Consider the following 23704-nt stretch of genomic DNA (forward strand, 5'->3'; position numbering starts at 1 on the left):
TTGTAGCAGTGTTTGTGTTCCAATTCACCAATCCATCCACAGTTTTTTTTTTTTTTTCAGTATTTAGATTAAAATGGAATTTCTCCCACCATCTGTCCCTCCCTCCTGTCATTCTACAAAAGAGACTTTAAACAGGTTTTTAAAACTTTTCCTTTAAAACATCAGACTCTTTTGTCTTACCGTGCCAGCCCATGGAGTAGGGGAATGATATTTCAAACAGATTGTCATACTTGGTCAGCAGTCGCTTCATAATGTCAGCCAGGCCTAAAATACACACAGACAGAAGACAGGGAGATGAAGTGGAAAACAGGAGGACAGGGGGTAGGAAGGAGAAAGAATATATTTGTTGGTGAGCATTGTTAATAATACAATACAAGAGAAGAGGGAGTTGAAGCAAGGGCATGTAAGAATAAAAATTAAGAAAAATTAACTGAGGATTGAGAAAGGAGAGTATGTAACTAGAACAACTTAAAAAGCTGTAAATTGAAGATGAAACCTTTATTATTCTTGAGGGGGCAAGAAAAATGAAACAAAATGCCTGAATACAGACCAGAGACAGAAAGTGTAGCACAGCAAACACACAAAGTTTATATCTGACTCTCAAACTGACAGATAAAAAGCATCAGATTAAGGATTCAAATTTAAAGCAACTGTTTTAATCGATCCACTGCAAAAGGTCATACTTACATAATCATTAACAGCTTATACTTTATATAAAAAAAGTATATCTTTACTCCACAACATCTTTATTCAACAACTCATATTTACAGCTCAACCCCAAATCAATTGGGGCGGCTGTGGCTCAGTTTGTATAGTGGGTCAGCCAATGTCCTTGGGCAAGACCCTTCACCCACCTTGCCTTGTGTGAATGTGTATGACTGCTGTATGTTTAGGGAGGTGGTCGGAGGAGCTGTAGGCGCTAATTAGCAGCCACGCTTTCGTCAGTCTTTCCCAGGGCAGCTGTGACTACCACCACCATGTACAGTAAGACTGTGTGAATGAATGGAACCTGGACTTTGTAAAGCACCTTGAGTACTGAGAAAGGCGCCATATAAATCCAATCCATTATCATAAATTGGGTAACACATTGGGTATTTGGAATATTAATTTAATAAACATCTACATGAAAAAATATGTTGATAGGCTCCTTTCATGCCTTCTCCAGGGATGGCTGTCGAAAGAAACAATAACAGTAGCGTGGTTCGATGTGAAGCTGTATTCAAATTTCCAACAGGCAACCTCTCATTGTGGCAGTTCTGTTACGCACGCACGCACGCACGCACGCACGCACGCACGCACGCACGCACGCACGCACGCACGCACGCACGCACGCACGCACGCACGCACGCACGCACGCACGCACGCACGCACGCACGCACGCACGCACGCACGCACACACACACACACACACACACACACACACACACACACACACACACACACACACACACACACACACACACACACACACACACACACACACACACACACACACACACACACACACACACACACACACACACACACACACACACACACACACACACACACACACACACACACACTCTCTCTCTCTCTCTCTCTCTCAAACTGCTGCTGGCACCACAGACTGTTATTTTGTGTAGATTATTCTCCCATGTTCAGTGTGAAACAGTGGTAACAAGCCATGTTTCATGTTCATGAGGAGATCTAGCCAACCGATACATCTAATCTATGTGCTTTGGGCTTCCCACCTTCACTACACAGAAGCTCAATAAGCTAAACAGACTCTCAGCTGTCAAGAGGCATTTTCCAAACGAGTACATAGTTGATTCACAGATGCAATGGTGCTTGTCCTAGAGAGACAATGGTAGGTAATCCCACCATGTCTCCTCAATAAGGATAATTCTTTCTGTGGTAACAATAAAACATCATCTACCAGAGTCCCTAAAAAACCATAATGATAGGGAGAAAGGGATGTGAACGACGAGATGGTGGCTGGCTGCAGTACAGGTCCCTCCATGTTAGTCAATGGGACATGGGCCAAGATTGTTTCTGTTGTTTTCGGTAGCTCTTATCATGCTGATGTGTGTATTATTTTTTCTGATAGGTTTGGTTTAAAATAGTATTTGATACTAAAAACAAGGTGAAACATTGTGATAGACAGCTGTGATTGACTCGTGACTGGTAAGTAAAAATGAGTTTCTTCCCCCTGGAAGGCTTATGTGCTGTGAATAAGCATGGAAGTTGATAAGAAATACTGTGCACACACACACACACACACACACACACACACACACACACACACACACACACACACACACACACACACACACACACACACACACACACACACACACACACACACACACACACACACACACACACACACACACACACACACACACACACACACACACACACACACACACACACACACAGGTTCCCCACTGTAACACTGAGTTACCTTAAACTAGTCTTAATCTTCACACTTACTGTCCCTCTCCTCTGCTGTCAGTTCATTGATCCTGAGGACATGTCGTCGTGGTAACAACAGCGTCTGGTACGGCCACGTCGCCCAATATGGAACTACCGCCAGCCAATCAGAACTCTCCACCACCACACGTTCCTTGAGGGGAGACAAATGTTTTTGATTGTTTAAGGAGGCAATATTATATATGCAGTGATTTATGGAATTCATGCTTAACTGTGATGTTTTTTCAAGCCAAGTCAATAATACTAATAGAAAGTCAGGTACTGTTCCAGAGGAGGCAAATTACTATAAATCTGAGCTCATAGCTTAACCTGAAGCAACAATATGTTTTACAGTTCACTCAATTTGTCTCAACAGAGATGGTACATTAAAAAAGTAGAAGTAGTTAAGTGTCACCAGTATGACAGTCTGAAACCAGTTGAGTGGCGAGCTTTGAGAATGGACAGGGAAGATCGAACAACAAACATTTTTTGGCATGCTAGCAGCACAGTTCTATGGCAATGTCAGTCTGTAAGTCTAGACTGAACTGGCTCAACAACTGACTTCTGTGATCTACTGACTTTACCTTAGTGCCGCCACAAGGGTGATATTTGTTGCTTTTAGCGCATGAGTAAATTTCCACTTAAGTATTTTTAAGTAAACTGCTTCCGTCTAAACTTATTGAATTGTTAAAATCAAGGGGAGCCATTGAAGCTGACACAGAAAATGAGAAATTAGTGAATAAATTAGTGAATACAATCTGAGCATCAGCGGGTTAGAGCCGTCTTCGCAGGCAATTTATCAATGAAATCTAACATTCCACTCTAGAGAGGACTGCTGGATTCAGAATATTTGCTACTACTTGACTGGCTGTCTCATCTTTTTCTAATTTTATCCTTTTCTTCTTATGTCTGCTCTTTTTCTGACAGTTTTTCTCCCCTCACACTTCCTATGCTCTGAATGTGTCTCTTCTTTTTTGTCACTGTATATACTGTATATATATATACTATAAAAATGCAATGCAGCTCATATAGGCTGCAGGTAATTGTATGATAGTGTAAACTGTATCAAAGCTGAATGTTGATGAAATGACTACTTCATGGACATTGACCTACGTTATAATGATCACACATATACAAATAAAGAAAGACGGTAATAAATACATGAACTTGATTGGACTTCTTTGGCTTATTAGGTCATCTTGCAACATGTTTTCAGACGAGAACAACATGAATAACACTGGGAATACTAAGTAACTGTATAGATTGACTGAGCACACTCTTATTTTACAACAAACTGAGTTCAGAATGGGAATAAAACATGTCAGTCAGGATTGTCTGTTAGCAGCAATAAGTCTTATCACAAATGTTTCAATGCAGACTTTGTCAGAACCTTAATTATTACAAGCAGATGAGTCGGCACAAACATGACCTAACCTTGGTAATTCAATCCATCAGAAATAGATTAGCCCAGTGTGTGTGTGCGTAATTGTGTGTGCGTGTGTATGTTAGTGTGTTTTAAATAGCAGCTGGAATCTGATGGGATAGAGCTTCATACTAATCCACAAAACAGCAAGGACAATCTCTCTCTCTGTTGTTTTTCTTTGCATTGGATTTCCAGCAACTGCATCTTAACATATTTCGTAACACAACTCCCTGTATGCCTCAGTCTGATCACTAATTGATAGGGAAAAGCTGGTGTGTAGAGGCCTTGGAGCATAAACAACAGCCGGATCGATCACCCTTAGAGCATTTCTTAAAAGCTGTATAGATTGATTTTTTTGGCCACTTGGGGGCACAAGAACCCTACAACAAGCTGCAAAATAGACAGTCCGGACACATAATCACCTTATAAAGCCTGTTTCCGCCAAGCAGCAACCTCTAGGGCTGAAAATTAAGCCAATGTGGAAGTGCCCAACTTTACAAAAGTGAAAAATATTGTACAAAAAAACGGTTTAAATCTCTATAGCTAATTTTCCCGTTCTTAACAACATTATGGAAGATACATTTTTATATAACTCACCCATTTAATTATATTAAAGCTTAAAGTTCTGCAAAATTAAGGGAAGGCCCCTTTAAGTGACACATGAGTGCTGTCACAGGAGACTAGGCTACATCAGCTCAAGCCATACTCCACCTCTTTGCCAACTTTTGGATTTGCTGGGAGCTAAGCAACATCAGGCGCTGCCAAGATGGCCACGCCAAGCACACCACACTTTGAGATTAATTTTGGCTCTTCAGAAACCTATGGGAAAGCTTCATTGACATTCATGTGCTTTTGGCCACATGAAGAAGGCAAGTCAAATATTTAGTGAAAACTTATAGCTCTGGTTTGGTATTCACCAACTCCTAAAAGAAATGTCTGGCTTTTGGCTGGTATATGATCCACTCACCGGTTAGGCGATAACTTTGTCTGTGTGCTGTCTGATGCTGGATATACTGTGGATTTGTCACAGCTAGTTTGCTGAAAAGAGCTGCCTGCTGATGATGAAAAGTGGTGGGACTGAACTACACAGTAAATGTGTGATTAAACCAAAGCAATGCGCTAAAAGGGGCTAGGTAATTGTCATGGTAGCTGTGTAACTTTGACAGTTCATAGTATACATGCCTGACATACAGGTAGGTCGTTTAGCTAGCACTTCACATTAATGTAGCAAATACATATCAATATGCCCCTGAATGAACATGTTAGTGTTGACTTTTTGGAATGAGTTAATATAATGCCTTTTAAAGTGCTAAACTGATCATATAATGTGGAATAGAGCATTACGTAAACAAGCTAGCTAGCGGTAGTGCTAAAATAGCTTGTTGATCTTTGATAGTGTGCTGGGTTAGACTGGGTATCCGCACCCCCTTCTGCCGGTGATTTGAATTCGCTCTGCACAAGGGTCTGGAAAAGGGCAGGTCTATTCCTCCTGCGTCCTATCCCATTTTTCTGGATCCAATCACCAAGTTGGCTTTTTTCAACTGGCACGTTATTGGCTGGTTAAACACGATGATGACAGAAAAGCGACACAAGCAGTTTCGTGTTTACAATTTACAATTAACATGGCCACTGTTGCTGCAGTTTTAAATGATTTGCATAAACCTGCCCTGGAACAAGTCCTCCAAAGAATGGATGTATTTGCTTTACTGCCGACTCGTTCTGGTAAAAGTTTAATCTAAAAGTTCGTACTGCTGGTGGCCAAACGAATGGAGCATGTCATCCGGATCGTTGTTTTGATTGGTTGAGGGACTGTGCAATCGCGTGCAGCCATTTGAACTATGCCGGCCTCTTGCTGAAGAAAATGAGAGCAGCCTTCCCAGACCAACATGTAATTGTAGATTGAACTTAGTCTGGCAATAGCCAGGCTAGTGCTGGGTATGAACCAAGTGTGGCAAGCTAACCGTACAAAAGACCCGTATATAGATTTTGTTTCTATATAGGTCATAGGTCAAGACACAAATCACACCTTTATCATTCTTACTGGTACATGGGAGTCCAGTGGCCTCACATCATTTTAGAACTCATCCCAACTCAACCTGAGCAGAGGCATAATGGCTGTGTGGATTTTGCATGTATACTCTGGTTTTCCTCCGGGCATTCCAGTTTTCTATCAACAGAAGTATGTATGGTATTGGGAATCCTTTTTGCCATCACAATGAATGTATTTATATCGACATGAATATCCCATTCATGAAGCTTATCACAGTTATGATCATATTCGGGGTATGGTGTTTACATGACTAAACTCATAAATGGGATACTCCAATAACATGATCATTAACAGGATATTCACGTCCATGTGAACACATTCGATGTCTCTAGCCTCAGAAATTGAGTTGTTCCATAATTTGGCACATATTTTCACATGCTGTAAGTGTCCCTATGTCTGACTTGGGTGTCAAGTGACCAAAGAAGGTTTCTGGCTTGACTGCAGCTAAAAAAAAAAATTTGCATTGTTAGACGGTAATTTGCATGTAGTCTCTATATTAAAACAGTGGGCGTCTTCTTCTCATAAACTATTTTACAATTATCAACGAAGTATTGTCAGTTTTGGTTTTTTACTCATTCTTCCATCTCCTGCTTTTGACATTATTACATTTTTTATTATTGTACATTTATACAGTATGCCAGTCAATTATATTAATATATGCGTACTGTGTGAATAGTGTGGACATTAAAAACAAAACAAAAAAAAAAACTGATTAGCTGTAACCAGACACCAGAGCAAAGATAGTGTGTTAGGGCATCCTAGGCCATAAATCTCCCAGAGGTTTGAACAAACTTGCCCAGGCTTAAGAGCATAATTAAGGCATCTACAGGGAATGCTGTAGTGTAATAACCGTGGAGGAAAACACAGAGTAATCTAACTGAATCCCAAAGTGTTCAGTTCTCTTAATGAACTGCACTTGCAGTATAGGATTATACTTAGTGCCTGGTGCAATGACTATTTGACTATAGCTTCGATTTCAACAAATAGTTTGAAAGAAAGAAAATGAGCTGGGAATGAAATGGAAGACATTGTAATAATGTTATGTGAATGTATTTAGTGAAACCATTTGAAGTGAAACATTCTATGTTGTTATCGAATACATTGACATTAAACATAACACTTCCTTTTAAAGTCTAATTTCAGCTTTCTTTTACTTTTCAATTCCAGCCTTCATCACACCCTTTTCCCACCATATTCATCCTCTGCAATCTATAACAGGCTTATAAAGAAAAGAAAAATAAGAGAGAAGGAAGATGGAGAGGGAGATAGAAGAAGAGGGATGGAGTTAAGTGAGAAAGAGAGAGGGGAAGTTGAGGATGTCCTAAAACAGACACCTTGCAGACTGCAGATCTCAAAGAGTTTGATTCAATTAGCTCGGAAAGTTTTTGTTTCAAAGTCAAGAGTGTCACCAAGGAGCTGAACCCCAATTGAAACTCCTCCAAACACTGCAGTGTGCCAATTTACGGTCCTAACCTCGGGTCAGAGAGACAGGAGCAAAAAGAGACACACACGCACACACACTCACTAGAGGACAAGATGAAGTAGTTTAAGGCATTCTTGCAAGCAAACGCACGCACGCACGCACGCACGCACGCACGCACGCACGCACGCACGCACGCACGCACGCACGCACGCACGCACGCACGCACGCACGCACGCACGCACGCACGCACGCACGCACGCACGCACGCACGCACGCACGCACGCACGCACGCACGCACGCACGCACGCACGCACGCACGCACGCACACACACACACACACACACACACACACACACACACACACACACACACACACACACACACACACACACACACACACACACACACACACACACACACACACACACACACACACACACACACACACACACACACACACACACACACACACACACTTGTGCTTCCACGCTGATTTTATAAAGGTCACTCCCCATGAGCAGCCGTATAGGAGATTCAAGTGTCTACTCTGCTCTTCTCCAGACCTTAATGCTATCCCCCCATTTCTCTCTCACACACTCTCCCAGTAGACCAGGTATCAGCTCATTCCCTGAATGAATCAGTGGCTGTCTGATTTCTCTGTTCCTTCCTACCTCCACATCTCTGTGTGACTTTGTGTCTCTGTTTCTGTCCTCACTCGTCTTCTACCACTCTCGTGTAAATTATTTTGTTCCCTCTACTTCTCCGTTCATTGCTTTGCTTCTCTGACTCTGTCTTACTTACGCCTACGCCATTGGTTAATTTTATACTCTACCATCATTCCCACTGTACCTGTGCCAACTATTCTGGATGAGGAATTAAAAAAAAAAAGTTTCTTGTAGTCATTCAAAATGACCCGCTGTGATTCAAGAGTGGAAAGAGAGTAGAAAAAACCCTCTCCTTGAGATAGTAAGTAGCTTTTCAGTCTGGCTAATCGGCAAGAAATAACAGCTGTGATTTGTAGCAGGAAAAGAAAAACAGAAAAATAAGTGTCAGGTCTTACTTTGTCCAAAGCCTCTCTGATGTTCAAAGAATCTTTTAATTCTGTCCTGGTTTTATTGTAGCTTGATAGCTGTATAGCTACTGTGAAGTTAAGTTGAAGTTGATATTTCATATGAAACTTCTCGGAGTCTCCACTGATTGCCCAGTGTAGATACCAGATGTAACACATTATGATCCGCTGTAGGTTGAAATGTGTGTTTACATGGATATTACTGTGCTCTCTTACACTGTTACAAGCGCATATGGATGAAGTATTTTAATTTTACTCATTTAGCAGCCGGCAGGCTTATGATCAATTGAAAAAAACAGCTTGCTTATTAGATAGCTTGCTAGCTAATTCCACATAAACCCATGTTTCACTTTTTGTTTTTGTACGGCTTAAACAAAAAAGACATAACCTGTAACTAACTTCAGACTAATCTGTTGTTTTGGTAATTTGTTTGTGCATGCTGACTCCTTAAATTTATGAGCACATTTTAAGTGGCAATTTTACACAATTCTTAGTGAAGAAACTTACAGATCTGTTGATTAAACTAAATAATCTGTTGACAAAATCGTAGCCGACCAATCATTTTTGAAAGTGGTATTGATCTTCACATGTAACTCTCGTCAAGGGGGCTAACAACTGTATTGTAGGCAATTGGTCTGGATGAAATAAACACTGAGAAAATGGCAGTATTGTAGCACAGTAACATCAAATGATCATTGTGTAACCTAAATAACTAAAACATACAATGTGTCCATTGCTATTTTAACTCAAAGGACAACTTAGAGGTGACGAAGTGTTGCCAGTTAATCTCATTAGAACAGAATAAACTAGCAGCACATTTGATTGGCCTATCACAGGATAGACATAAGTGAACCCAGTTTCAAGAAAGGTTTTAGCTTCAAATATAACCTCAGATTGAGTGTATAAAATATTAAAGTAGCATTAGTAAGCCATCTCTCTACAGCTCAAGGTATTGAGGCTAAGAATTCCCGGTTCAAGATTAATTCTCCTGTAGAGAGTTCCTTCATGGTTTCCACCTATGTCTGCTTACTAATTAGACATTTGCCAAGATACTTAATGCGCTCAGTGCTCTGTTAGACTATGTCTTTGATGGTTTTTGCTGCTGATGCTCCACAAACATGACTGGAAAATCACTCAAACACACACACACACACAAGTTGATTTTCCTAATCTTCATGCAGGTTAAAGATGGATGCTGAAGCATTATGCTAATGAGCATATATGCTGTCCAGTGAGACGCTTCACTGGCTGAAAGACAGGCAGTATGGTGATGTGAAAAAAAAGGGAAAGATGAAGTAATAGAAAGAGAGATAAGCATGGTGGGAAATGGTGGAAGTGGACAGATGAAGGGAGAGGCAAAGAGGGTAGTTATGGTGAGAAAAAATATCAACGTTTTGCCGAAATCTTGCATTCAGAGCAACTTTTAATCCATTATCACACAGTCAGTTAAAAATGATATTCACAATATTGCATATGGTCATCCAATCCAAATTTTAGTGAGGTAATCAATTGGGCAATTCAAAATAAGCACTTAATTTAATCAAACAGGCCTTTTAAGCCATGAATTAATGGTTGATTCACTGTGTCTGCCTTCCATAGCCTGAGTTGCCAGATTTGCTGCACAGCTTAGCTAAAGTGAAACAAGTGATGATACAAGTTCATGACGGTGACATTTAGCTTCGAATGCCTTTGAGTGTATATGTGTATGGCTTTTTACCTACCTTTTTCTCAGCCTCTTGTTTGGCATATTGCAGCAGCAGCGGTTCTCCATGTTTCTGATAGTAGGCCCTTTGACAGCGATCCGACAGAGCCGGCTCATTAGGCAGGAAGTTGCTGGCCCAAACCTATGATGTTACAGGAAGTAGGAAGAAAATGGAGGAAGATAATGATGAGACACAACAGAAATCTTGAAAACCTTAGTTATGTGTGCTTGTGTGTATGTACTGTTTTTTTCTGTTTCTAATTCCAACTGTACTCATTAAATCTGTAGTTTACTGGGGTTATTCATCAATGACATTCAATGGATGAATGTTTCTCAGGTGCAGAGATTTCTTGGTTTCAAGTTTTTTCCATTCAGACTTTTTAGATTGATAAATGGGTTTTCCCCTGCAGCCACTGGCTTTCATTTATTTCAATACAGTGTTAAAATCAGCCTACATACAATTATATGTAATTGAGATAGGTACTCAATCACAATGAGCAGCAAGGTTCCATACACTGGCCCTGAAAATATATTTTCTCAATCAGCTTCTTACAGAGAGCCTGAAGATTCGAAAGTACATGAAAACAATACTTTCTGCCAAAAACGGGAAGAGCTGTGGTTATTTCCCATGAGAAACTTTCTGTATTTTTTTATTTTGTCCGTGCTTGTGTCCAACACATCCTCATACCTAAATGACGAACTAGGTAATTTGCCGATGACTGCTAAATTGACATTATGTAAATGACCGTTCTAATTTAGGTTGAGAACAGTTGCAGTTTTAAACACGTGGTTAATGTTGCCAAATGCAACAACTTGGATGTTCCGGACGTCTGTGATGTAGTTATGTCTATGAATGAGTTGGTACGTGACACTGTAACATATTAACAGTGATTAGAGTTAGTCGTGTGTTTGTTTGACCCACCCAACACCTGACCTCCTCCCTACGCAGACTTTGACGCTCTTTATACACCATCGCTTTACTTCTTACTTAGTCACACAATAATTACTATGGCAACTAGAGGCAGCTGCCTAACAGCAAACTTTATTATGGGTCTAAACTGTATGCACAATCAACCTATATGGCCCTTTTTTGGTAAGGACGGTCTGTTGTGTGACTGATTAAGTAAAGTTCAGGTAATAAAATAAAATTGTCTCCACTTACAATAAGGGAAATAAGTACATTGCACTACAAATGCAAATGATTCCATGCATAATGTTAATGTCACACTAAATGACAGCTGTGCCAAACATTTTGGTTAAACAACACAACAAATGAGATGTCAGAGCACTCTTCCGTGAGCCCGTAGAGACAGAAACACACTCACTGACCAAATTAGCTTCCTGACTGTGATTAATAGCATCTTTAAAAAAAAACCAACACCTGTTTTGATATCCACCTGACACAAACATATCGTGGAAACTTTCCTCTCATCAGCCACCAACTGGCATTCCGTGGCAGACAGAATTCTCTCTAAAATGAGATGCTGGTATATACTGTGATTGGAAAAGTAAACAACCTGGAGAAAACAGACAGTTTGATACTCTAAAACAGATGAGATGTGGTTAATTTGAATTTGTGGAAAACAGTCTTCGGTGTTACAGCAGTTCATTTTCAATCATGCTTTGGAGAAAACACCTTTAGGCTGTAAAATTAGCTTCATAATACTACTTTATTCCGGAAAAGCTCCTTGTCCTTAAACAGTGAACATCACAACAGACATCCCCATTATTTATGTTTGCATTTTATGGCATTTTAATGGCAGTAAATGTAGGGAAGGAGTGCCAAATCACTCTAGCATGTTCATGACTTCTATTCACTGCTGCATGAGAAATCAGTACCTGACATAACAGTTGCTAGGGTTTTGAATAGGAGGTATATGGGTTTGTTATAATTAGTATCCAAACTAATGGACACAAGTGTATGCAGATATGCAAAACTTAATTGTATTGAAGTGTGTAATACATATTCATCATCTGATGAGTGATACATTCACCAGAATACTGATTAGCTATTGCTGCATTGAGGAGCAAAGCAGTTTGTGTGTGTTTAGAACACACAATGGTCTTTCTTTTGGCCTCTCTAGTTTGGTTTCTTTTCATTGTTTTACATATTATACAGGCTAGGCAATAAAGGTCCTACATTGTAAAAAGTGAGATACCATGTCTTTTTAAAAAAAATATAAAGCAGTATATAGTATATACCAAGTGCTATATAAATACTGTTAGCTAATGCACTTTGGGTACGTCCACACAATCGAAAACTACCTTTTTGCAGGAGACATTGAAACACTGACCAATCAGTGCAGACTGGGCTTTTTCGGTTGGGGGGCTTCAGAGACAGGCGCTAAAATTAAGCGTTTCAGACAGAGAGTGAATACAGGTATATTCAGACAGATAGTATGAGGACATGTTTTGCAAATGAGCATAATATGTCCCCTTTTTCACACTGTTTAGAGAGCTTTTAGGGTTGTAAAAGTAGAGTTTTACTTTAAGTAACATATATTTTGTCATCAGGAGTAGGTTTTCCAATTATAATATTCCATGGCATGAACAATGTAATAATCAGAGGCATTCTCTGGTGCTTTAAGGAGCACTGCTCTAGGCTGCATGGCAAATTGTTTTTTGATTAAACACTCCACGTTTTTGCACGAAATGCATTGAAGGAATCACACTATCATAAGTTCCTATAACTTCTGTTTTTCTCCTTTAAAACCGGGGGAAAATGCTTTAACTTAATTGGGGAAAATGTAAAAAGAGTCCTCTTAATGATCAAAGAACTTTATCAGTTTTTAATTTTCAGGCAATTTTCAGGCAGTGTCCTGCTGGCCTTGCCTCTAGGGCACATGTTGTGTAGCTGTATCGTCCTGAGTTTAGATTCATGAATAATACTTAATATGCAATAAAGCAAATGCAATAAAGAAATAATCTTTTGAAAAAGGTGTGACTTATTACCATTTGATCGCATCATTTGAAAGATTCCGTACACAGTTACTGCAATGTGAGCGGCTTAGCGTGATATTAATATTAAAGACTTTTGAATAATGGCTAAAGGCTGCACCATGTTTTTGATCATAATCCTAGAAAGACAGAAAGCGACAGACATGGTTAATGTATGAACTATATGCGCAAATACTGTTCATCTGCATGCCCCCAGTCATGCCAGACGGTGTGTGTGGATATGTTTGCGCGCCTGCCAGCATCTGTACTTGTAGCTCTATTTGTGCACCTGTGTTTTTGTATACACAGACAGATCTCTCATCTATCCAGAAGCAGACTGTTGATTCTCAGATAAAAGTAAAGAAATACACAAGAGAAAAGTATATACGCTATTTCCACAAGACAGAACCTCTGAAAATAACAGCTCTAACTCTTAACAGCTATAATGACACCATGAGCTCTTTTGACTTCAGCTTCCAAGTGCTGCTCTTCAAGAGTGAAATACATACTTGGGGAGTCAATATTAACTCAATAACTGTCTGCTCCTGAGAGGTAATTCTTCTCAAACACAGTTTTGTGAGCACTTCACAGAATTAATACCGCATATACTTTGGAGTACGTATTACTATTCCAAGGGCATACGGTTTTCCTTCCTCCACTTACATGAAAACATACAGCAGACCAAGTTATCAGAAGCAATGCTGCCTGCAGAACATGATGAACTTTTTCTGTTCGCTATTCATCAAAGTTTGAGATTTATGCTTTGTGCGTTATGGCCTGGAGGGGTTGCCTGGCTGTACAGTTGCACATTTACACTACTCTTTTCTTGGACTTTGATGTCTTAAGAAACGGTAGTCTGGACTGCAGGAGAAAAAACACTAAACTGCACACATAACAAAGCACAGATTGTTTTGATCTTGTAAAGGTTATACAAACACAAACAAGACTTTAATAGCACCTGTATACATATATTAGAGGGCATTTAACCCAAAAGGTTTCTCCCTTTACAGTGGTTGTATGATCCTGTGGTTGTATCTTCTTTGCAGTGTTAAAACCAGGTTATTCTGAGGTCACATACTGCCCTCTGCTGTTAATTTGTATATTACAGCCTAAGCACATCACCACACAGATTCAAGTACAGTCGGTCATTGTTTCTGAGTGCCTGACAAGCCCGAGGATTTTAAACAGGACTGTTAAGTTACAATAACAATTTAACAATAGCTTAATGTCCTTTACACACACAATATGAAAGGCAAGCTGTAAACACTGGTGATGTGTGCACAGCACAGATAATTAAGACACTGTTCTGAAAACAATAACGTAACATTTTAGAAATGAGGTTTAACCTATTTATTAGAGAGCTTTGATGTGTTGTGTTAGGTGTCGGTAGGCAGTAAATCTAAAATTTTACTTTTCCAAAAAATGTCTAGCTATTCCTTTAAACGTTTTGGAAAAATACTCAGTGAAAACTATCAGCATTAATCTGCGTGAATGAGACAGGCTATTCTTATTACATCTGAAAACTGTGAGTGTTTTCCATCTGTTTACCATCATTTCTGTTTTTAATCTACATTTAAATGTGTCTACTTATCGCTTAAGTAAGCAATATTCTCATTGTGATTTATTATTTCCACTCCATTTTTTATTCCTGCGATGGCAGAGTCACTAACCGCCTTTCTCTGCCTCTGAATGAAGCATGCTTGTTGCCTTTGTTAGTTGGGTTGGTTAGGTTAAGGCATGAGGAGCCAAACAGAGGCAGAGAATGCCTTTGTTGTCCTCGGGGCGGAAAAAAATACTCCTTTTTCTGCCATCTCATGTACATTGGGCAGGTTGAAGACACAAGTGAATGAAGTCATAACACAGACTTCCTAAGCACTACAGCGAAGAATACATAGACCTCCAGTAACTTGTGTATTACTCTCAGCCTGAGAGGGCTGAAACATCATTTTGACCATATTGTCAACAATGTTGCTGTTTGAAATTCATCCCATCACTCGGTCTACACTAACCATCCTTTTTTTTTGTCATTTTCCCCCCAGCTTGTGTTTGTTCTCAACATCACACTCAAGTGACAGTTTGACAGGAAATGCTTTTCCTTCCAAGATGTTAGTTTTGCCTGAATCACCTAAGTGAATAGGCAAACATGAAGAGACAACAACATTCCCAAACATTAATATTGATGTGATTATGCAAAGAAATTCAGACAAGGAGGAAGCAACAGGCACACACTCAGACAAAATGTAACACCACAGTCATTGGTGATTTATGAATAAAGAGGTAATTAACAGCTTCTATGTTGAGACTTGTCAGGCTCAAAACTAGTTAGTGAGTCAGTTTTAACACATGCCGACTTCATTTGTCGTAGTGAATCTGAAAAGCCAGCATCGAAGATGTGCAAATTGGACCAATAACGGAAATTACCCTTGTGCCTATAAACCATTAGTTCTTTCATATTAATGCTGCACCTTGAAAGTAGTTGTACTGATAGAAGTGGCTGGTGTATGTGTGTCAATGCATGTTTGTATTCCTGAGCTTGACATTCTCACTTCAAGAATGTTTAATTTATTCATGTAGTTGAAACCGCTTTGTTTTAGCACAGTGTGTATTGTGTATTCCCTACCTGACAGTGAGGATGTGGATTTGAACAGCCCATCATAGCTCCTTTATTCTCAAAGATCTAAAAAAAAGAAAATAAGAGAAAAGTTTTGCATCCTTTTTGCTCGTACAAAGCGTGACAAAACTAAGTTAGGGCAAAATCAAAATGACTACAAAGATAAGAACAGAAGAGCAGAAGAGCCCTTCGGTTGTATATTGGATTTCAGCACCAGACTACAAAATATTCTGGTTCCTCCATGAGTCAAAGATCAAAGTGGACGAGTCTCTCTCTAGGTCCAATCCCAGTCTCCCCCTTTGCAGACTCATAGACTTTGGGGAGCGTTCCCGGTAAGTCTGCGAGGGCTTAGGGCTGTCCTACTGTCAAATCCTCAAGTGCTTTATTTTGAACCCTTTATGAACACTTTCCATAAGGCCAAAATTCTCCAGACGTTGCCTGAGGGAATTAACCACTATTCATCAAGACATCAACGTAACGTGATATTTTAAAAGTGCTCTCCCATTCCTATTTGTATGATTTTGAGCCCTTTCAGTCTTTGACGTCAATTAAGTCCATGAGGATTCAGGGTCTAAGCTTTAGGGGGGAGATCGGAATTGAACCAAGGACTTTTGAACAGAGCAAATCTTTTTCTGATGCAGACAACTAAAACAGAAGAGACTGGGACAGTGCCGCTATCCCTGGTGCTGATATTTGGTAGTTAATACCGTTCCAATTCCCCTGCACAATTACATACACGATTGGCCACATGAGCGTGTTGAAATGGACAAAAAAAAAACTCCCAGTCTGATTATTCTTCAAAAAAATGTCAGTTAAATTGAAAATGAAGACTGTATAAACAAAAAAAAACATTGGACAGACGTCCTAACAAGCAATTTGGTTTGAAATCACCAATCACATGCTGTGCTACAGAAGTGAGAAGCCGAGAAACCAGATGGATTTTTAGAGTCAGTGCAATTTGGGATTTTGGATTACTTCATCAACTATAGTGCAGCGATTTATTGATGATTATACAACTCGAGCTTGTGTCTTTGCCACAGTAATGATTCAGTTAGGATATCAATCCATCTGTATACCTACAGTAATAATGTTAAACAACCAGAGATGTACGTCAAACTTCTACATCTTATCTTATCCTCTTATCCCTCTCTTTCTCTGCTGCTGTTTGAATTTGCATATCCCATACCTGCACCCAGGGGTAAGTGGCGCCTAGATCTTCAACTAGCTCCGCCCACTTGTCAATCACCTTGACAACCTCTTGTGTTTTCATGAGAGGGAGGGTGATGTCAGACCAGGGATGGAAACACATGACCTTGCTGAAAAAGAGATGAAGAAAGAGACAGAGAGGATGGCAGGAGAAATGTTAGAAAGTGGGAAGGAAATACAACTACACACTCTCCCGGGGTGATCTGAAACCTAGAAAGCATGTCATCTTTTTAAACGTTTCAAACACTTGAAGAAGTTGGGGGCTCAGTGCTTTGTTCATAGGCATGCTGTTGCTTGTTAAACTCCATCTATCTCACTGCATCAATCCTAGGTGTTAAAACCAGAGAAGAAAAATATATTTTTAAAAAGTCCATTTTTCACACTGCCATTCTGTCTTTTTTCTGTTCTGTTGGGCTATTATTATTTATTCTAATGTTTTTTTTTGTTGTTGTTCTGGTTGTAGTTTATGCGTGGTAAATGTGTGGCTGCTGTCTTGCCTGGGTTTTCAATGAAATGCATAAAAAAGAGCTTTGATCTACAGAACTGTATTTGGGTCTGGCCTGGTTAATAAAAGTAAAAGTTATAATCTGTAAGCTTGTTTTTCTATATCCCTGGTGTGCAGTGCTGAATACTGTGAAATTACTGCACTGCCCTTCCCAGAGAACACTTGTGGAAAGATGCAAAACATTTTTGAAGTCTTTCTCTTTGGGTATTCTGTTGAAGCTCTGGTTGGTGGGGCTCTTCACATCAATTGGTAAATGGTTATACTTAGAATAGCAAGCAAAGCAATCTGAAATCCAATCACAACCAACTGTAATCAAGGTTCAGTGTTAACACAGATTAATTTTGCATTCATGAATTCATTATTGTACTCCTGTGAAATGCATGTTACAATTTGAAAGGCCAGCAACAACTAAAGAATTAAAACACAAAAATACAACTATATGTGTGTGTGTGTGTGTGTGTGTGTGTGTGTGTGTGTGTGTGTGTGTGTGTGTGTGTGTGTGTGTGTGTGTGTGTGTGTGTGATAAGAGGCATGACTGGAATTGACTGATTGTCTTGAGAACATGTGACATATTCAAAGTCAGAGCACCCAGTCAGAGCTTTACTTACGATATCTGAACATTTTGTGCTGAATTCTGTGAAGAACAAAAAAAACACGCATGACTAACTGAAAAATAAACATAGCTTCGGGGTGTATTTGTTATAACCACTTTGTTTCGGAGTTTTGAAGCGTGTGTATTTAATCCACAACTCTGTGTGAATTGTTTGCTCTCAGGCTTACCTATGGTACCCAGTGGAAACAAGCTTGACTGTCAGAGTCAGAAAAATGAAATTTCTATCAACAGACAGGCTCCTCTTAGGGCCTGGGCAGCTAGTACATGATCAATAATGGAACAAGACTTTGGTGTTTATGCTCTGAGCAAAACTGAATGGTTGTATGTATGAATTGTTTACGAGTATCATAGGAACTGCAAACAATCCAGCGTTTCAAGTAGCACCTTAACTTGCATGTGCGGCTCTGTCTAGTGCTATGTCGTTTTGTTGCTGTGATTAGTTGTAGGTCACGTCTCGTTGCTCCAGTTGGTTGGAGGTCGATCTAATTGCGTGCAGAAGCATTTTGGTCTGCACTGTTGATAATGCCCCTTGGATTTAGAAAATGAGCTCAGAGGTTTCAGACTAATAAGCATTTGCAAATGAGTCTGGTGATGCCAGGCTAGTGCACATAGTGAATACCTATTCAGTTTTTAAAGAAAGTAGTACTTGGAAATGATATAAAGTTGGGGGCAATTCAATTTTAATGACAAGAAATAAACGGACAGAGATCCATTTTAACCAAAGTAAATGTTCAACTGACACTCTCTGGATAATGCTAGAAAATAATTGTAATTAATGTGAAGTGTACGCACTGACATCAATTTTCCCTATTATTTGCACCAAATTATAAAGTCATACTCGTGAAAAGTCCTAACAGTGACATAACAGTTAAGAAATTAAAAGGACACTATTACTGTAGGCCTGTAAAATAAACTGCTACCAATTCTTTTGTCACAGCATTTTACTGAGAGGGAATGTATGACTGAGAAGGGGTGAAACGTTAACTCATTATAGGAATTTTCTCACCTTTTCTCTCACTTCATCTCTCTTTTGTCTCACATGACCCAAATCCCCCAAATCCCCTTTCCCATTTTATTTTCTCTCTAATTGGCTCTCTAAGTGTTGCTGCAGGGCAGAAATCACTAGTCTAGTTTTCAAGCTCCTCTTTCTTTGACATGGCCAAGAGACTGTGCGGACTGAGCGGACCACAGACAGGAAAACACTGTACCAAACAAACATATATACAACCACTAAATAATAAAAAGTATAAAAAACACACACACAGACTGAATCTGCAAGGAAGAAAAAAATACCCTGAAATGTAACAATCAATAAAAAGACGTGTGGCAACAAACAAATGACAGCTGGTACCTCCGCCAACAACATGGGATTTAAACAGCAAGTTCAATTTTCAACCAGCACAAGCAGTACAGTGTTTTGATTTTATCTATTATTCAGTTTTTGTGAAACTTCGCTGTCAGGCAGAATCATCAAAAGAAAAGTATCTGGAAAAATAATAGTTGTTCAGGAAAGACTTTAAAGATGAAAAAACTGCCATCAAGAGATTGACATGCACATATATTTGATATAATATGAAGTGTGAATGGGTGGTATATGTGCTTGAAGCTATACTTACTGATCTATGGCCCAGTGAGAGCCATGTGCAAAGGATTTGTGCAACATAGCTTTCTGTGGATGTTGTTATTTTACACTACTACTTTAAAATGGAAACATTTCTCCAAGTCATTTTGAATTACTTGAAATGTGTCGAATGAGCAGCTGCCAAAGATTCAGGTGATTTTGTAACTGATTCCAAGCATAAAGCCCTTTTCCCCATTTAAGTACGGACTTTAGAGGGCAGTTGTAGAATAAGTTCTGGGAGCGAAGACAATGATTTACCATACTTTACTTTACTTTACTTTAAAGTAAATCTACAAATAGACAAGGCCGGTGATCCAACTCAGTCACAAAGAGAGCAGTATTGACTCAAGGCTTTGAAATCTTTGATAAATCTCAATGCTCCATGGTTGACATTGTGTGTAGACATTGTGAAGATACATGCAAAATATTGCCATAGCACAGACATAAAGGTGGCCACAACAAGTGTCATTTCGGGCTCAGAGGAGAAGCAGAATTTTCTAAAATGAAAACCCAACTTCAGTTTTTTCATTATTATAATATTTTTTCACATCAGTTTTATCAACTATTATTCTGAGATTCTTGTATTGAGATACAGATTTGTGATAAATGATAGGATTAAATACTTAGATTTTGAAAACATAAGTTTTGTTCTGTCTGCATTCAAAACACGTTTTCAATCACACAGTATATAATTGAGCACTAACAAGGGATTAGCTCTCCTGTTAGAGTCCCCAGACCATTTATTGACTTTGACAGCGAATAAATCCATCATACAGAGCCGGTAGATCAGAAAGCTGGTTCAAACTCTGTCGAGTCCAGATTTCATGATTGAATACAACATGTTCCACGAGAATAAGCAAGATTTGATTTATCCCATCTGGACTGAAATCTAAGGCATTATAACATTTAAGCATCTGGCTCCTATAAAAAAAAGTGGTGAGGAAACATCCTCATCTGGTGGTGCCACAGGGGGTTACACACATCTTAATATATTTATGTAAGGTAAGGATTTGTGAATTTGGGTTTTGCATAGTCCTAGAAAAAAAAGTGGCATGCAGTGTGTTGATTAACAAAATTATTACCTTCTCCTAACAGCTGATTATGCTGATGACGATCATAACAACGAATGAATGTTGCCCCAGCATGAGTGCTCTGATTGCGCTCATCACTACATATTTAGACATTAGTCATAAATCTGAATGTATAATCATAATTATTAAAAGGAACACTGATTAAGATTCATCCTTGACTAAATTCCAACCACATGTTGATTATGAGTTTGAATATTCATCTCAGTGTAACACAGTATTATTTTAGTTTATTGGTGAAGGGACAGGTACAACATATGACATATTATATGTTGCTATTTGATAAGGTATTGTAACAGAATTTCAGTTTCAATAAATAACACCTGGGATGTATCATTCCAAGTAATAATAACGACATGTTTTACACACAGTGCTTAAACCTTCACAGTATGATGGCAGACACTGAGTAGTCATGCAATGTATGACATGATGAGCTTTGTTCTTACCAGACCCCCCTGGCCGCTTTAGACTGGAACAATGGATGTTGATCTGAATCTGAGGAACACAACAGCAAATGCAAGTAGTTTCAACACTCAATAAGGTATTGTACTTTTTTTTTAACAATTCATTTGCTTTATAGTCTTAAGCAGAAGAACATTGATCCACCTGCGCCTATAGCTCTGATTTAGTCGGACTTAGGAAGTAGACTGTTGGGATAAAGCCTGTCATTGGCTGCCTATTTCCGGCTGCCATTCTTCTCCCCATCTGCTATCTCTGCTTTCTTTCTTTCCAAGATAATCGTGATTGGTTTGAATACAAACAAGCCGGAAGTTGTTTTTTTTCCCCTATCCCAGAATGAATCATCCAGTCAGACTTTTCTGGAGATAAGTCTAGCAACGGGACACCAACCCTGATGAACATTTTATTGGGCCATGAAATTATCTTAGCAAACATTTTATCTGTGTATACTGTGTATTCCATTATCAGCAGAAGAACTAGGTGCAAATAGAATACGAAAAACTCCACTTCATTGCAAGCAGACGAACAAATGTGTGTCCACTGATATTGCAACTTGTTGCTTGAATATTTTCAATTATATCATACAATGACCTGGTACGGTATTTCTACAGCATCCCAAAAGGCACTCACCAGGATCCGGAGCATCCGGCTGAAGAGCAGGGAAGTCATTTTCAAAAAGAAAAGTATTGTCGTAGATGGAGTTTACCTAGAAAAAAACAGACACAGAACAACTACTTAATCTATTTTGTTTTTCAAAGAAATCACCATTTAGAGACCACCTGCTGAGAATCCTCTTTAAATGATGCAGAGTTCAAAAGAACTGTGAGAAAACTCAGAACTCAGTGTGAATGGACCCTTAGTCCTTAACATGACATGATGTTCAAACCATGACCCAACAAGCTGTCATTTGCTGCCCTGTATGCATGCAACTTTTGAATTATACCTGTTCTTACCTCTCCATTTGCACGTGTGTTCCCAGGACAGAGTGGGTTGCGGGGGTCATAGCGGGGTATGTGTTCTTCAGGAGGTTTTTCTACCTGACCTGCCCAGGGTCTCTTCATGCGGTGGGCCGACACTAGCACCCAGGTGTCCCGCAGAGGATTATAACGCAGGTGCTGGTGCTCTGTGCAGTTTAGGAGACATAAGTACAGCATTTGAAGTAACACAGAAAAACTTAAAGAGAGTTCTATCAAGAGCTAGAAAGTGACAGTGGAATCTAATCCTGTGCACAGAAGTCAACCTGATCAACTAGTCACTGGAAGTCTATTTTATCCTCATTAGTATACAACTAAGAGACATTTCTGATGCACAGCTGAAACTATTTTTTCACTACAACTATTTTCATCACCAATTAATTAGTCATTTTTGGAAAAAATAAGTCATGTAGTTCATAAAATGTCAAGAAAGTCTAGTTTTTGTTCATACATTCAAAAGTTTCCAGGCACAGATGATTAGGGTGCATAGCTGTGGACTTAAGTCTGTTTGCTGTTACTGTAGGAACTCAAGTCACGAGACTACACAGCTGGTTGTGTGTGTGCTGTAAAGCAATAAGCACTTTGTCAATACAGGAAGACAGGCCTGACTGGACTGAGTGGTTTTGACATCAACATATATTGATTTCAGCAAACATATATACTACATTCTCTTTTATATGCTAATTCAATTTGACACAACTTAATGAAAAATATGTTAATTTAAAGGTTTCCGCTCGTTCGGGAAAAATAATGCTTCCGGGTAGAATGTATGTATGAAAAGAAAAACATATTATAAATTGATAGGACCTACCAGTAAATTTGCCTCATATATTATTAGCTTTGGTTAGATATCTTTTAGTAATTGGCCCATATTGTTTGATTGCGAGCTTGATGCACTTAGGTAGAGGGGAATTGTAAGCTGAAGTGCTCTGGAGTGTAATGAATCCATGCGAAGTTCAACAGTGGTCTCTAGTCCGTTTGTGTGGATTTGGCGTTCAGCAAGGGAATGCAAAACTACCAGACTTTAAATGGAGCTTGGAGTAACTTCTCTGCACAGACGAAAACAAACAGTCTGCAGCTACAGATATCCTGGATGAAAGGGATCCCTCTCGTATATTCATAAAGCTCCCTACCTTTTGGGTCAAATCTGACTTCTGTTTTGCCACTCATGTCGGGCGCTGTTGTTTCAGAACTAAATCACTGAATCATCAAGTCCTTCAGAGATTTAGTTAACAGCCAACGTTAGCTGTCTTCTTTCCACAACAGTCTCCGGATTACTTCCTGTGTTTTTGACATGAAAATAAAACGTGCTGTTTGGGACAAATCAACGCGAGATGACAGACCTCTAAAAACAGATATAACGGTGAAAACGACAAAATAATAATAGGGAAATTAAACCTGTGCGTACAAAATACACTCAAAAAATATAACTCCGTGGATAAATCTTTTTGTACAAGTATGAATTTGAAAAAAAAAAAACTACATAAAGGGGGTTTTATAGTTGGCTGGCAACCCTGAAGTTGCCGTCCCCTACGCAACTGACTCGTCCTCTGATTGGCTGAGCAGCCC

At 39.3% G+C, this 23704-nt stretch overlaps 1 protein-coding gene across 1 annotated transcript in view; it reads right to left on the reverse strand.

Annotated features, from left to right (window-relative positions):
- galt (galactose-1-phosphate uridylyltransferase) overlaps nt 1–23408 on the reverse strand; it is a 33039-nt gene extending 9631 nt beyond the window's left edge. The window contains exons 1-9 of the mRNA XM_083929997.1: nt 23269–23408; nt 22115–22284; nt 21792–21867; nt 21149–21197; nt 16856–16985; nt 15679–15735; nt 10141–10263; nt 2476–2608; nt 181–264 (exon numbers count right to left, since the gene is read on the reverse strand). Coding sequence (XP_083786123.1) covers nt 181–264; nt 2476–2608; nt 10141–10263; nt 15679–15735; nt 16856–16985; nt 21149–21197; nt 21792–21867; nt 22115–22284; nt 23269–23305 — 859 coding nt within the window. The 5' untranslated portion in view covers nt 23306–23408. The remainder of the gene's footprint in view (nt 1–180; nt 265–2475; nt 2609–10140; nt 10264–15678; nt 15736–16855; nt 16986–21148; nt 21198–21791; nt 21868–22114; nt 22285–23268) is intronic.
- Between the last annotated feature and the right edge of the window lie 296 nt (nt 23409–23704).

The sequence above is a fragment of the Echiichthys vipera genome, assembly GCF_963691815.1.
Source record: "Echiichthys vipera genome assembly, chromosome: 16".
Lineage (NCBI taxonomy): Eukaryota > Metazoa > Chordata > Actinopteri > Perciformes > Trachinidae > Echiichthys > Echiichthys vipera.